The sequence below is a fragment of the Chiloscyllium plagiosum genome, unplaced genomic scaffold (genome assembly GCF_037043375.1).
Source record: "Chiloscyllium plagiosum isolate Xiang-an unplaced genomic scaffold, Cpla_swu_hap1 HiC_scaffold_15, whole genome shotgun sequence".
Taxonomy (NCBI): domain Eukaryota; kingdom Metazoa; phylum Chordata; class Chondrichthyes; order Orectolobiformes; family Hemiscylliidae; genus Chiloscyllium; species Chiloscyllium plagiosum.
Genome location: NW_028270153.1, coordinates 65,731,239 through 65,750,184, shown reverse-complemented (window position 1 = coordinate 65,750,184; position 18,946 = coordinate 65,731,239). Strand labels below are relative to the sequence as shown.

Genomic DNA, 18,946 nt, shown 5'->3' with positions numbered 1-18,946 from the left:
GGTCAGACACGACTGCGCAGCCGCACCGTTCGGTGGTACGCAGGCGCAATCAGGGGCCCGGCGGTACCGTCAGTGCGCAGGCTCGTTTCCGGGCCCCGGCCTGTCGTGGTTACCATGGGAACGGCAGGCGGCGAGAGCGGGCCTGGGCCTGGGCCTGGGCCCCGGGTGCGGAGTGCCATGAACCGGGGCAAGGTCAAGACGGCCCTTCCCTCTATTACCCCCCCCTCCCATCCCCTCCCCCCATTCCCACCGGTGAAAGTGCACTAATTGACATTTTGTTTTTAAACAGGGTGCCGGCAACAAGGGGCCGCCTGGTAATCTCAAACACAAGTGAGTTTTCGTATTTATTAAACACCGCCCGGTGTTAGTGGGCGCTGGGCTGTGCCTTCAGCCCCGCGGTATAGAGAGACCGCGATCAAAACTACCGGACATGACATCGCGTTATAGGAACGGTACCCCGTACCGTCCATCATCCGCGTTATAGTGAACTCGCGTTAGCGAAACGTGCCTTTGGACAAAGAACTGGAACCCATGTGTTTCAGCACAGAAACATCCCCCTGGTCTGCATCAGCTGATTTATATGTGTGTGTATATATATATATATATGATGTATGTATATGTGTGTATGATGTATGTATATGTGTGATGTATATGTGTGTGTGTGTATATGTGTGATGTATATGTGTGTGTGTATATATGTATGATGTATATGTGTGTGTATATATATGTATGATGTATGTATATGTATGATGTATGTATGTATGATGTATACGTGTGTGTATGTATGTATGATGTATATGTGTGTGTGTATATATGTATGATGTATATGTGTGTGCGTATATATGTATGATGTATATGTGTGTGTGTATATGTATGATGTGTGTATATGTGTGTATGTATGATGTGTGTATATGTGTGTATGTATGATGTATGTATATGTGTGTATGTATGATGTATGTATATATGTGTGTGTGTATATATGTATGATGTATGTATATGTATGATGTATGTATGTATGATGTATACGTGTGTATATATGTATGATGTATGTGTGTGTATATATGTATGATGTATGTGTGTGTATATATGTATGATGTATGTGTGTGTATATATGTATGATGTATATGCGTGTGTGTGTATGTATGATGTATATGCGTGTGTGTATATGTATGATGTATATGCGTGTGTGTGTATATATGTATGATGTATATGTGTGTGTGTATATCTATGTATGATGTATATGTGTGTGTGTATATGTGTATATGTGTGTGTGTATATGTGTATATGAGTGTGTATATGTGTATGATGTATGTATATGTGTGTATATGTGTATGATGTATATGTGTATGATGTATATGTGTATATATATGTATGATGTATGTATATGTATGATGTATGTATATGTATGATGTATGTATGTATGATGTATACGTGTGTGTATGTATGATGTATGTATGTATGATGTATACGTGTGTGTATGTATGATGTATATGTGTGTATATATGTATGTTGTATATGTGTGTGTATATATGTATGTTGTATATGTGTGTGTATATATGTATGATGTATGTGTGTGTATATATGTATGATGTATGTATGTGTGTGTATGTATGATGTATGTATATGTATGATATATGTATGTATGATGTATATGTGTGTATATATATGCATGATGTATGTATATGTATGATGTATGTATGTATGATGTATGTATGTATGATGTATACGTGTGTGTATGTATGTATGATGTATATGTGTGTGTGTATATATGTATGATGTATGTGTGTGTGTGTATATATGTATGATGTATATGTGTGTGTATATATGTATGATGTATATGTGTGTATATATGTATGATGTATGTATATGTGTGTATGTATGATGTATGTATATGTGTGTGTATATATGTATGATGTGTATATATATGTATGATGTATGTATATGTATGATGTATGTATGTATGATGTATACGTGTGTATATATGTATGATGTATATGTGTGTGTGTGTATGTATGATGTATGTGTGTGTGTGTATATGTATGATGTATATGCGTGTGTGTGTATATGTATGATGTATATGCGTGTGTGTATATGTATGATGTATATGCGTGTGTGTACATATGTATGATGTATATGCGTGTGTGTATATATGTATGATGTATATGTGTGTATATATGTATGATGTATATATATGTGTATGATGTATGTATATGTGTGTATATGTGTATGATGTATATGTGTGTATATATATGTATGATGTATGTATATGTATGATGTATGTATATGTATGATGTATGTATATGTATGATGTGTGTGTATGTATGTATGATGTATATGTGTGTATATATGTATGATGTATATGTGTGTATATATGTATGATGTATATGTGTGTATATATGTATGATGTATATGTGTGTGTATATATGTATGATGTATATGTGTGTGTATATATGTATGATGTATATGTGTGTGTATATATGTATGATGTATGTGTGTGTGTATATATGTATGATGTATGTGTGTGTGTATATATGTATGATGTATGTATATGTGTGTATGTATGATGTATGTATATGTATGATGTATGTATGTATGATGTATATGTGTGTATATATGTATGATGTATATGTGTGTGTATATATGTATGATGTATATGTGTGTGTATATATGTATGATGTATATGTGTGTGTGTGTATATGTATGATGTATATGTGTGTGTATATATGTATGATGTATATGCGTGTGTGTGTATATATGTATGATGTATATGTGTGTGTATATATGTATGATGTATATGTGTGTGTATATATGTATGATGTATGTGTGTGTGTATATATGTATGATGTATATGTGTATATATATATGTGTATGATGTATGTATATGTGTGTATATGTGTATGATGTATGTATATGTGTGTATATGTGTATGATGTATATGTGTGTATATATGTATGATGTATGTATATGTATGATGTATGTATGTATGATGTATACGTGTGTGTATGTATGTATGATGTATATGTGTGTGTATGTATGTATGATGTATATGTGTGTGTATGTATGTATGATGTATATGTGTGTGTATATATGTATGATGTATATGTGTGTATATATGTATGATGTATATGTGTGTGTACATATATGTATGATGTATATGTGTGTGTGTATATATGTATGATGTATATGTGTGTGTATATATGTATGATGTATATGTGTGTGTATATATGTATGATGTATATGTGTGTGTATATATGTATGATGTATATATGTGTGTGTATATATGTATGATGTATGTATATGTGTGTATATATGTATGATGTATGTATATGTGTGTGTATATATGTATGATGTATGTATATGTGTGTGTATATATGTATGATGTATGTATATGTGTGTGTATATATGTATGGTGTATGTATATGTGTGTATATATGTATGATGTATATGTGTGTGCGTATATATGTATGATGTATGTATATGTGTATGATGTATGCATATGTGTGTATATATGTATGATGTATGTGTGTGTGTATATGTATGATGTATATGTGTGTGTGTATATATATATATGTATGATATATATGTGTATATATATGTGTATGATGTATATGTGTATATATATGTGTATGATGTATGTATAGGTGTGTATATGTGTATGATGTATGTATGTGTGTATATGTGTATGATGTATATGTATGTGTGTATATGTGTATGATGTATATGTATGTGTGTATATGTGTATGATGTATATATATGTGTGTATATGTGTATGATGTATATATATGTGTGTATATGTGTATATGTGTATGACGTGTATATATAGGTGTGTATATGTGTATGACGTGTATATATGTGTGTATATATGTATGACGTATGTATATGTGTATATATATATGTATGACGTATGTATATGTATATATATATATGTATGACGTATGTATATGTATATATATGTATGATGTATATGTGTGTATATATGTATGATGTATATGTGTGTATATATATGTGTATGATGTATATGTGTGTATATATATGTGTATGATGTATATGTGTGTATATATATGTGTATGATGTATATGTTTGTATATATATGTGTATGATGTATATGTGTGTATATATATGTGTATGATGTATATGTGTGTGTATATATGTGTATGATGTATATGTGTGTGTATGATGTATATGTGTGTGTATATATGTATGATGTGTGTATATATATGTATGATGTGTGTATATATATGTATGATGTGTGTGTATATATGTATGATGTGTGTGTATATATGTATGATGTATATGTGTGTGTATATATGTATGATGTATATGTGTGTGTATATATGTATGATGTATGTATATGTGTGTATATATGTATGGTGTATGTATATGTGTGTATATATGTATGATGTATATGTGTGTGTATATATATGTATGATGTGTGTATATATATGTATGATGTGTGTATATATATGTATGATGTGTGTGTATATATGTATGATGTATGTGTGTGTATATATGTATGATGTATATGTGTGTATATATGTGTATGATGTATATGTGTGTATATATGTATGATGTATATGTGTGTATATATGTGTATGATGTATATGTGTGTGTATGATGTGTATGATGTATATGTGTGTATGATGTATATGTGTGTATATATGTGTATGATGTATATGTGTGTATATTGTATGATGTATATGTGTGTATATATGTATGATGTATGTGTGTGTGTATATATGTATGATGTATATGTGTGTGCGTATATATGTATGATGTATGTATATGTGTATGATGTATGCATATGTGCGTATATGTGTATGATGTACATGTGTGTATATGTGTATGATGTATGTATATGTATGATGTATGTATATGTATGATGTATGTATGTATGTATGTATGATGTATGTGTGTGTATATATGTATGATGTATATGTGTGTATATATGTGTATGATGTATATGTGTGTATATATGTATGATGTATATGTGTGTATATATGTATGATGTATATGTGTGTATATATGTGTATGATGTATATGTGTGTGTATGATGTGTATGATGTATATGTGTGTATGATGTATATGTGTGTATATATGTGTATGATGTATATGTGTATATATGTGTATGATGTATATGTGTGTATATTGTATGATGTATATGTGTGTATATATGTATGATGTATGTGTGTGTATATATGTATGATGTATATGTGTGTGCGTATATATGTATGATGTATGTATATGTGTATGATGTATGCATATGTGCGTATATGTGTATGATGTACATGTGTGTATATGTGTATGATGTATGTATATGTATGATGTATGTATATGTATGATGTATGTATGTATGATGTATACGTGTGTGTATGTATGTATGATGTATATGTGTGTGTATATATATGTATGATGTATGTATATGTATGATGTATGTATGTATGATGTATGCGTGTGTGTATGTAGGTATGATGTATATGTGTGTGTATGTATGTATGATGTATATGTGTGTATATATGTATGATGTATGTGTGTGTATATATGTATGATGTATGTATATGTGTATGTATGATGTATGTATGTATGATGTATATGTGTATGATGTATATGTGTGTATATATGTATGATGTATATGTGTGTGTATATATGTATGATGTATATGTGTGTGTATATATGTATGATGTATATGTGTGTGTGTATATATGTATGATGTATATGTGTGTGTATATATGTATGATGTATATGTGTGTGTGTATATGTATGATGTATATGTGTGTGTGTATATATGTATGATGTATATGTGTGTGTATATATGTATGATGTATATGTGTGTGTATATATGTATGATGTATATGTGTGTGTATATATGTATGATATATGTGTGTATATATATTTATGATGTATGTGTGTATATATATTTATGATATATGTGTGTATATATATTTATGATGTATGTGTGTGTATATATATGTATGGTGTATGTGTGTGTATATATATGTATGATGTATGTGTGTGTATATATATGTATGATGTATGTGTGTGTGTATATATGTATGATGTATGTGTGTGTGTATATATATGTATGATGTATGTGTGTGTGTATATATGTATGATGTGTGTTTGTATAAATATATGTATGCATGCATATGTGTGTGTATATGTATGATGTATGTATATGTGTATGCATGCATATGTGTGTGTGTATATGTATGATGTATGTATATGTGTATGCATGCATATGTGTGTGTGTATATGTATGATGTATGTATATGTGTATGCATGCATATGTGTGTGTGTATATGTATGATGTATGTATATGTGTATGCATGCATATGTGTGTGTGTATATGTATGATGTATGTATATGTGTATGCATGCATATGCGTGTGTGTATATGTATGATGTATGTATATGTGTATGCATGCATATGTGTGTGTATATGTATGATGTATGTATATGTGTATGCATGCATATGTGTGTGTGTGTATGTATGATGTATGTATATGTGTATGCATGCATATGTGTGTGTGTATATGTATGATGTATGTATATGTGTATGCATGCATATGTGTGTGTATATGTATGATGTATGTATATGTGTATGCATGCATATGTGTGTGTATATGTATGATGTATGTATATGTGTATGCATGCATATGTGTGTGTGTGTGTATATGTATGATGTATGTATATGTGTATGCATGCATATGTGTGTATATGTATGATGTATGTATATGTGTATGCATGCATATGTGTGTGTATATGTATGATGTATATGTGTATGCATGCATATGTGTGTGTGTATATGTATGATGTATGTATATGTGTATGCATGCATATGTGTGTGTATATGTGTATGCATGCATATGTGTGTGTATATGTGTATGATGTATATGTGTGTATATATGTATGATGTATATGTGTGTATATATGTATGATGTATATGTGTGTATATATGTGTATGATGTATATGTGTGTGTATGATGTGTATGATGTATATGTGTGTGTATGATGTGTATGATGTATATGTGTGTGTATGATGTATATGTGTGTGTATGATGTATATGTGTGTATATATGTGTATGATGTATATGTGTGTATATTGTATGATGTATATGTGTGTATATATGTGATGTATATGTGTGTATATATGTATGCTGTATGTGTGTGTGTGTATATATGTATGATGTGTGTGTATATGTATGATGTATGATGTGTGTGTATATGTATGATGTATGTGTGTGTATATATGTATGATGTATGTGTGTGTGCATAGATGTATGTGTGTGTATATATGTATGATGTATGTGTGTGTGTATATGTATGATGTATGTGTGTGTGTATATGTATGATGTATATGTGTGTGTATATGTGTATGATGTATATGTGTGTATATATGTGTATGATGTGTATGATGTATATGTGTGTGTATGATGTGTATGATGTATATGTGTGTGTATGATGTGTATGATGTATATGTGTGTGTATGATGTGTATGATGTATATGTGTGTGTATGATGTATATGTGTGTATATATGTGTATGATGTATATGTGTGTATATTGTATGATGTATATGTGTGTATATTGTGTGATGTATATGTGTGTATATTGTGTGATGTATATGTGTGTATATATGTATGATGTATGTGTATATGTATGATGTGTGTGTATATGTATGATGTGTGTGTATATGTATGATGTGTGTGTATATGTATGATGTATGTGTGTATATATGTATGATGTATGTGTGTATATATGTATGATGTATGTGTGTGTATATATGTATGATGTGTGTTTGTATAAATGTATGCATGCATATGTGTGTGTATATGTATGATGTATGTATATGTGTATGCATGCATATGTGTGTGTGTATATGTATGATGTATGTATATGTGTATGCATGCATGTGTGTGTGTATATGTATGATGTATGTATATGTGTATGCATGCATATGTGTGTGTATATGTATGATGTATGTATATGTGTATGCATGCATATGTGTGTGTGTATATGTATGATGTATGTATATGTGTATGCATGCATATGTGTGTGTGTATATGTATGATGTATGTATATGTGTATGCATGCATATGTGTGTGTGTATATGTGTATGCATGCATATGTGTGTGTATATGTATGATGTATGTATATGTGTATGCATGCATATGTGTGTGTGTATATGTATGATGTATGTATATGTGTATGCATGCATATGTGTGTGTATATGTGTATGCATGCATATGTGTGTATATATGTGTATGATGTATATGTGTGTATATATGTATGATGTATATGTGTGTATATATGTGTATGATGTATATGTGTGTGTATGATGTGTATGATGTATATGTGTGTGTATGATGTATATGTGTGTATATATGTGTATGATGTATATGTGTGTATATTGTATGATGTATATGTGTGTATATATGTGATGTATATGTGTGTATATATGTATGATGTATGTGTGTGTGTATATATGTATGATGTGTGTGTATATGTATGATGTGTGTGTATATGTATGATGTATGTGTGTGTATATATGTATGATGTATGTGTGTGTGCATAGATGTATGTGTGTGTATATATGTATGATGTATGTGTGTGTGTATATGTATGATGTATATATGTGTGTATATGTGTATGATGTATATATGTGTATGATGTATATGTGTGTATATATGTGTATGATGTGTATGATGTATATGTGTGTATGATGTGTATGATGTATATGTGTGTGTATGATGTGTATGATGTATATGTGTGTGTATGATGTGTATGATGTATATGTGTGTGTATGATGTGTATGATGTATATGTGTGTGTATGATGTATATGTGTGTATATATGTGTATGATGTATATGTGTGTATATTGTATGATGTATATGTGTGTATATATGTGTGATGTATATGTGTGTATATATGTATGATGTATGTGTGTGTAAATATGTATGATGTGTGTGTATATGTATGATGTGTGTGTATATGTATGATGTGTGTGTATATGTATGATGTGTGTGTATATGTATGATGTGTGTGTATATGTATGATGTATGTTTGTGTATATGTATGATGTATGTGTGTATATATGTATGATGTATGTGTGTATATATGTATGATGTATGTGTGTGTATATATGTATGATGTGTGTTTGTATAAATATATGTATGCATGCATATGTGTGTGTATATGTATGATGTATGTATATGTGTATGCATGCATATGTGTGTGTGTATATGTATGATGTATGTATATGTGTATGCATGCATATGTGTGTGTGTATATGTATGATGTATGTATATGTGTATGCATGCATATGTGTGTGTGTATATGTATGATGTATGTATATGTGTATGCATGCATATGTGTGTGTGTATATGTATGATGTATGTATATGTGTATGCATGCATATGTGTGTGTGTATATGTATGATGTATGTATATGTGTATGCATGCATATGTGTGTGTGTATATGTATGATGTATGTATATGTGTATGCATGCATATGTGTGTGTATATGTATGATATATGTGTGTGTGTGTGTATATGTATGATGTATGTGTGTGTGTGTATATGTATGATGTATGTGTGTGTGTGTATATGTATGATGTATGTGTGTGTGTGTATATGTATGATGTATGTGTGTGTGTGTATATGTATGATGTATGTGTGTATATGTATGATGTATGTGTGTGTGTGTATATGTATGATGTATGTGTGTGTGTGTATATGTATGATGTATGTGTGTGTGTGTATATGTATGATGTATGTGTGTGTGTGTATATGTATGATGTATGTATGTGTGTGTATATGTATGATGTATGTGTGTGTGTATATGTATGATGTATGTGTGTGTGTATGTATGATGTATGTGTGTGTGTGTGTATGTATGATGTATGTGTGTGTGTGTATGTATGATGTATGTGTGTGTGTGTATGTATGATGTATGTGTGTGTGTGTATGTATGATGTATGAGTGTGTGTATATGTATGATGTATGTGTGTGTGTGTATATGTATGATGTATGTGTGTGTGTATATGTATGATGTATGTGTGTGTGTATATGTATGATGTGTGTGTGTGTATATGTATGATGTGTGTGTGTGTGTATATGTATGATGTGTGTGTGTGTGTGTATATGTATGATGTGTGTGTGTGTGTGTATATGTATGATGTGTGTGTGTGTGTGTATATGTATGATGTATGTGTGTGTGTGTATATGTATGATGTATGTGTGTGTGTGTATATGTATGATGTATGTGTGTGTGTGTGTATATGTATGATGTATGTGTGTGTGTGTGTATATGTATGATGTATGTGTGTGTGTGTGTATGTATGATGTATGTGTGTGTGTATATGTATGATGTATGTGTGTGTGTATATGTATGATGTATGTGTGTGTGTGTGTATATGTATGATGTATGTGTGTGTGTGTGTATATGTATGATGTATGTGTGTGTATATGTATGATGTATGTGTGTATATGTATGATGTGTGTGTGTATGTGTATGATGTGTGTGTGTATGTGTATGATGTGTGTGTGTATGTGTATGATGTATGTGTGTGTATATGTATGATGTATGTGTGTGTATATGTATGATGTATGTATATGTGTATGCATGCATATGTGTGTGTGTGTATATGTATGATGTATGTATATGTGTATGCATGCATATGTGTGTGTGTATATGTATGCATGCATATGTGTGTATATATGTGTATGATGTATATGTGTGTATATATGTATGATGTATATGTGTGTGTATATGTATGATGTATATGTGTGTGTATATATGTATGATGTATATGTGTATGATGTATATGTGTGTGTATATATGTATGATGTATATGTGTATGATGTATATGTGTGTATATATGTGTATGATGTATATGTGTGTGTATGATGTGTATGATGTATATGTGTGTGTATGATGTATATGTGTGTATATATGTGTATGATGTATATGTGTGTATATTGTATGATGTATATGTGTGTATATATGTGTGATGTATATGTGTGTATATATGTGTGATGTATATGTGTGTATATATGTGTGATGTATATGTGTGTATATATGTGTGATGTATATGTGTGTATATATGTGTGATGTATGTGTGTGTATATATGTATGATGTGTGTGTATATGTATGTGTGTGTATATATGTATGATGTATGTGTGTGCATAGATGTGTGTGTGTGTATATATGTATGATGTATGTGTGTGTGTATATGTATGATGTATATGTGTGTATATGTGTATGATGTATATGTGTGTGTATATGTGTATGATGTATATGTGTGTGTATATGTGTATGATGTATATATGTGTATGATGTATATGTGTGTATATATGTGTATGATGTGTATGATGTATATGTGTGTGTATGATGTGTATGATGTATATGTGTGTGTATGATGTGTATGATGTATATGTGTGTATATATGTGTATGATGTATATGTGTGTATATATGTATGATGTATGTGTGTGTATATATGTATGATGTATGTGTGTGTATATATGTATGATGTATGTGTGTGTATATATGTATGATGTGTGTGTATATGTATGATGTGTGTGTATATGTATGACGTGTGTGTATATGTATGACGTGTATGATATATGTATGATGTGTGTGTATATGTATGATGTGTGTGTATATGTATGATGTATGTGTGTATATATGTATGATGTATGTGTGTATATATGTATGATGTATATGTGTGTGCATAGATGTATGTGTGTGTATATATGTATGATGTATGTGTGTGTGTATATGTATGATGTGTGTGTGTATATGTATGATGTATGTGTGTATATGTATGATGTATGTGTGTGTGTGTATATGTATGATGTATGTGTGTGTGTGTATATGTATGATGTATGTGTGTGTGTGTATATGTATGATGTGTGTGTGTGTATATGTATGATGTATGTGTGTATATGTATGATGTGTGTGTGTGTATATGTATGATGTGTGTGTGTGTGTATATGTATGATGTATGTGTGTGTGTGTATATGTATGATGTATGTGTGTGTGTATATGTATGATGTATGTGTGTGTGTATGTATGATGTATGTGTGTGTGTATGTATGATGTATGTGTGTGTGTATGTATGATGTATGTGTGTGTGTGTATATGTATGATGTATGTGTGTGTGTATATGTATGATGTATGTGTGTGTGTATATGTATGATGTATGTGTGTGTGTGTATATGTATGATGTATGTGTGTGTGTATATGTATGATGTATGTGTGTGTGTGTATATGTATGATGTGTGTGTATATGTATGATGTATGTGTGTGTGTGTATATGTATGATGTATGTGTGTGTGTGTATATGTATGATGTATGTGTGTGTGTGTATATGTATGATGTATGTGTGTGTGTATATATGTATGATGTATGTGTGTGTGTATATGTATGATGTGTGTGTGTGTATATGTATGATGTATGTGTGTGTATATGTATGATGTGTGTATATGTATGATGTATGTGTGTGTATATGTATGATGTGTGTGTATATGTATGATGTGTGTGTGTGTGTATATGTATGATGTGTGTGTGTATATATGTATGATGTGTGTGTGTTTATGTATGATGTGTGTGTGTATATGTATGGTGTGTGTGTGTGTGTAGATATATGTATGATGTGTGTGTGTGTGTAGATATATGTATGATGTGTGTGTGTGTGTAGATATATGTATGATGTGTGTGTGTAGATATATGTATGATGTGTGTGTGTGTAGATATATGTATGATGTGTGTGTGTGTAGATATATGTATGGTGTGTGTGTAGATATATGTATGGTGTGTGTGTGTAGATATATGCATGGTGTGTGTGTGTAGATATATGTATGATGTGTGTTTGTAGATATATGTATGATGTGTGTGTGTGTAGATATATGTATGATGTGTGTGTGTGCAGATATATGTATGGTGTGTGTGTGTGTAGATATATGTATGATGTGTGTGTGTGTGTGTAGATATATGTATGATGTGTGTGTGTGTAGATATATGTATGATGTGTGTGTGTGTAGATATATGTATGATGTGTGTGTGTGTGTGCAGATATATGTATGATGTGTGTGTGTGTAGATATATGTATGATGTGTGTGTGTGTGTGTAGATATATGTATGATGTGTGTGTGTGTGTGTAGATATATGTATGATGTGTGTGTGTGTGTAGATATATGTATGATGTGTGTGTGTGTAGATATATGTATGATGTGTGTGTGTGTAGATATATGTATGATGTGTGTGCAGATATATGTATGATGTGTGTGTGTGTGTGTGTAGATATATGTATGATGTGTGTGTGTGTGTGTAGATATATGTATGATGTGTGTGTGTGTGTGTAGATATATGTATGATGTGTGTGTGTGTGTGTGTAGATATATGTATGATGTGTGTGTGTGTGTGTGTGTAGATATATGTATGATGTGTGTGTGTGTGTGTGTGTAGATATATGTATGTTGTGTGTGTGTGTGTAGATATATGTATGATGTGTGTGTGTGTGTGTGTGTAGATATATGTATGGTGTGTGTGTGTGTGTGTACATATATGTATGATGTGTGTGTGTGTACATATATGTATGATGTGTGTGTGTGTACATATATGTATGATGTGTGTGTGTGTAGATATATGTATGATGTGTGTGTGTGTGTAGATATATGTATGATGTGTGTGTGTAGATATATGTATGATGTGTGTGTGTGTGTAGATATATGTATGATGTGTGTGTGTAGATATATGTATGATGTGTGTGCAGATATATGTATGATGTGTGTGTGTGTGTGTGTAGATATATGTATGATGTGTGTGTGTGTGTGTAGATATATGTATGATGTGTGTGTGTGTGTAGATATATGTATGATGTGTGTGTGTGTAGATATATGTATGGTGTGTGTGTGTGTGTGTGTACATATATGTATGATGTGTGTGTGTGTACATATATGTATGATGTGTGTGTGTGTGTACATATATGTATGATGTGTGTGTGTGTGTAGATATATGTATGATGTGTGTGTGTGTGTAGATATATGTATGATGTGTGTGTGTGTGTAGATATATGTATGATGTGTGTGTGTGTAGATATATGTATGATGTGTGTGTGTAGATATATGTATGATGTGTGTGTGTGTGTAGATATATGTATGATGTGTGTGTGTGTGTAGATATATGTATGATGTGTGTGTGTGTGTAGATATATGTATGATGTGTGTGTGTGTGTAGATATATGTATGATGTGTGTGTGTGTGTAGATATATGTATGATGTGTGTGTGTGTAGATATATGTATGATGTGTGTGTGTGTGTGTAGATATATGTATGATGTGTGTGTGTGTGTAGATATATGTATGATGTGTGTGTGTGTGTAGATATATGTATGATGTGTGTGTGTGTAGATATATGTATGATGTGTGTGTGTGTGTAGATATATGTATGATGTGTGTGTGTGTGTAGATATATGTATGATGTGTGTGTGTGTGCAGATATATGTATGATGTGTGTGTGTGTGTAGATATATGTATGATGTGTGTGTGTGTGTAGATATATGTATGATGTGTGTGTGTGTGTAGATATATGTATGATGTGTGTGTGTGTAGATATATGTATGATGTGTGTGTGTGTAGATGTATGGTGTGTGTGTGTAGATGTATGGTGTGTGTGTGTAGATATATGTATGGTGTGTGTGTGTGTAGATATATGTATGGTGTGTGTGTGTAGATATATGTATGGTGTGTGTGTGTGTAGATATATGTATGGTGTGTGTGTAGATATATGTATGGTGTGTGTGTGTGTGTAGATATATGTATGGTGTGTGTGTGTGTAGATATATGTATGGTGTGTGTGTGTGTAGATATATGTATGGTGTGTGTGTGTGTAGATATATGTATGGTGTGTGTGTGTAGATATATGTATGGTGTGTGTGTGTAGATATATGTATGGTGTGTGTGTGTAGATATATGTATGATGTGTGTGTAGATATATGTATGATGTGTGTGTGTGTAGATATATGTATGATGTGTGTGTGTGTGCGTAGATATATGTATGATGTGTGTGTGTGTAGATATATGTATGATGTGTGTGTTTGTAGATATATGTATTGTGTGTGTGGAGATATATGTATGATGTGTGTGTGCGTGTGTAGATATATGTATGATGTGTGTGTGTATATGTATGATGTGTATGTGTGTGTGTATATGTATGGTGTATGTGTGTGTATATGTATGATGTATGTGTGTATATGTATGATGTATGTGTGTGTGTATATGTATGATGTATGTGTGTGTGTATATGTATGATGTATGTGTGTGTGTATATGTATGATGTATGTGTGTGTATATATGTATGATGTATGTGTGTGTGTATATGTATGATGTATGTGTGTGTATATGTATGATGTATGTGTGTGCGTATATGTATGATGTATGTGTGTGCGTATATGTATGATGTATGTGTGTGCGTATATGTATGATGTATGTGTGTGCGTATATGTATGATGTATGTGTGTGTATATATGTATGATGTATGTGTGTATATATGTATGATGTATGTGTGTGTATATGTATGATGTATGTGTGTGTATATGTATGATGTGTGTGTGTATATGTATGATGTATGTGTGTGTATATGTATGATGTGTGTGTGTATATGTATGTGTGTGTATATGTATGATGTGTGTGTGTGTATGTATGATGTGTGTGTGTGTGTATGTATGATGTGTGTGTGTGTGTATGTATGATGTGTGTGTGTATATGTATGTGTGTGTGTGTATGTATGGTGTGTGTGTGTGTATGTATGATGTGTGTGTGTGTATATGTATGATGTGTGTGTGTGTATATGTATGATGTATGTGTGTGTATATGTATATGTGTATATATGTATGATGTATGTGTGTGTATATATGTATGATGTATGTGTGTGTATATATGTATGATGTATGTGTGTGTATATGTATGATGTGTGTGTGTATATATGTATGATGTGTGTGTGTGTATATGTATGATGTATGTGTGTGTGTGTATGTATGATGTGTGTGTGTATATGTATGATGTGTGTGTGTGTATATGTATGATGTGTGTGTGTATATGTATGATGTGTGTGTGTATATGTATGATGTATGTGTGTGTATGTATGATGTATGTGTGTGTGTATGTATGATGTATGTGTGTCTATATGTATGATGTATGTGTGTGTATATGTATGATGTATGTGTGTGTATATGTATGATGTATGTGTGTGTATATATGTATGATGTATGTGTGTGTATATGTGTATGATGTGTGTGTGTATATGTGTATGATGTATGTGTGTGTATATATGTATGATGTGTGTGTGTATATGTATGATGTGTGTGTGTATATGTATGATGTATGTGTGTGTGTATATATGTATGATGTGTGTGTGTGTGTATATGTATGATGTGTGTGTATATATGTATGATGTGTGTGTGTATATATGTATGATGTGTGTGTGTATATGTATGATGTGTGTGTGTATATGTATGATGTATGTGTGTGTGTGTATATGTATGATGTGTGTGTATATGTATGATGTGTGTGTATATATGTATGATGTGTGTGTGTGTATATGTATGATATGTGTGTATATATGTATGATGTGTGTGTGTGTATATATGTATGATGTGTGTGTGTGTATATATGTATGATGTGTGTGTGTGTATATATGTATGATGTGTGTGTGTGTATATATGTATGATGTGTGTGTGTATATATGTATGATGTGTGTGTGTATATATGTATGATGTGTGTGTGTGTATATATGTATGATGTGTGTGTGTGTATATATGTATGATGTGTGTGTGTATATATGTATGATGTGTGTGTGTGTATATATGTATGATGTGTGTGTGTGTATATATGTATGATGTGTGTGTGTGTATATATGTATGATGTGTGTGTGTGTATATATGTATGATGTATGTGTGTATATATGTATGATGTATGTGTGTATATATGTATGATGTATGTGTGTGTATGTATGATGTATGTGTGTGTATGTATGATGTATGTGTGTGTATGTATATGTATGATGTATGTGTGTGTGTATGTATGATGTATGATGTGTGTGTATGTATGATGTATGATGTGTGTGCGTGTATATGTATGATGTGTGTGTGTGTATATGTATGATGTGTGTGTGTATATGTATGATGTGTGTGTATATATATGTATGATGTGTGTGTGTGTGTATATGTATGATATATGTGTGTGTATATGTATGATGTATGTGTGTATATATGTATGATGTATGTGTGTATATATGTATGATGTATGTGTGTGTATATGTATGATGTCTGTGTGTGTATGTATGATGTCTGTGTGTGTGTATATGTATGATGTCTGTGTGTGTGTATGTATGATGTGTGTGCGTGTATATGTATGATGTGTGTGTGTGTATCTGTATGATGTGTGTGTGTAGATATATGTATGATGTGTGTGTGTGTATATATGTATGGTGTGTGTGTGTATATATGTATGATGTATGTGTGTATATATGTATGATGTATGTGTGTGTATATGTATGATGTATGTGTGTGTATATGTATGATGTGTGTGTGTATATGTATGATGTGTGTGTGTGTGTATGTGTATGGTGTGTGTGTATGTGTATGATGTGTGTGTGTATGTATGATGTGTGTGTATATGTATGATGTGTGTGTATATGTATGATGTGTGTGTATATGTATGGTGTGTGTGTATATGTATGATGTGTGTGTGTATATGTATGATGTGTGTGTGTGTATATGTATGATGGATGTGTGTGTGTATATGTATGATGTATGTGTGTGTATGATGTATGTGTGTGTGTATGATGTATGTGTGTGTGTATGATGTATGTGTGTGTGTATATGTATGATGTGTGTGTGTGTATATGTATGATGTGTGTGTGTGTGTATATGTATGATGTGTGTGTGTATATGTATGATGTATGTGTGTGTGTATATGTATGATGTGTGTGTGTGTGTAGATATATGTATGATGTGTGTGTGTGTGTGTAGATATATGTATGATGTGTGTGTGTGTGTGTAGATATATGTATGATGTGTGTGTGTGTAGATATATGTATGATGTGTGTGTGTGTAGATATATGAATGGTGTGTGTGTGTGTAGATATATGTATGATGTGTGTGTGTGTGTGTAGATATATGTATGATGTGTGTGTGTGTGTGTGTAGATATATGTATGATGTGTGTGTGTGTAGATATATGTATGATGTGTGTGTGTGTAGATATATGTATGATGTGTGTGTGTGTAGATATATGTATGATGTGTGTGTGTGTGTAGATATATGTATGATGTGTGTGTAGATATATGTATGATGTGTGTGTGTGTGTGTAGATATATGTATGATGTGTGTGTGTAGATATATGTATGATGTGTGTGTGTGTGTAGATATATGTATGATGTGTGTGTGTAGATATATGTATGATGTGTGTGTGTGTGTAGATATATGTATGATGTGTGTGTGTGTGTAGATATATGTATGATGTGTGTGTGTGTGTGTAGATATATGTATGATGTGTGTGTGTAGATATATGTATGATGTGTGTGTGTGTGTGTAGATATATGTATGATGTGTGTGTGTGTGTGTGTAGATATATGTATGATGTGTGTGTGTGTAGATATATGTATGATGTGTGTGTGTGTGTAGATATATGTATGATGTGTGTGTGTGTAGATATATGTATGATGTGTGTGCAGATATATGTATGATGTGTGTGTGTGTAGATATATGTATGATGTGTGTGTGTGTGTAGATATATGTATGATGTGTGTGTGTGTGTGTAGATATATGTATGTTGTGTGTGTGTGTGTAGATATATGTATGATGTGTGTGTGTGTGTGTGTGTAGATATATGTATGGTGTGTGTGTGTGTACATATATGTATGATGTGTGTGTGTGTGTGTAGATATATGT

At 31.7% G+C, this 18,946-nt stretch overlaps 1 protein-coding gene across 2 annotated transcripts in view; it reads left to right on the top strand.

The window, feature by feature from the left end:
- Positions 1 to 77: 77 nt before the first annotated feature.
- The window catches only part of ttll9 (tubulin tyrosine ligase-like family, member 9), a 167,463-nt gene continuing 148,594 nt past the window's right edge, over positions 78 to 18,946 (top strand). The window contains exons 1-2 of one of the 2 annotated variants that reach the window (XM_087994999.1): positions 78 to 192; positions 290 to 330. In XM_087994999.1, coding sequence (XP_087851125.1) covers positions 115 to 192; positions 290 to 330 — 119 coding nt within the window. In that variant the 5' untranslated portion in view covers positions 78 to 114. The remainder of the gene's footprint in view (positions 193 to 289; positions 331 to 18,946) is intronic. The other variant, XM_043710053.2, reaches the window with a different exon arrangement.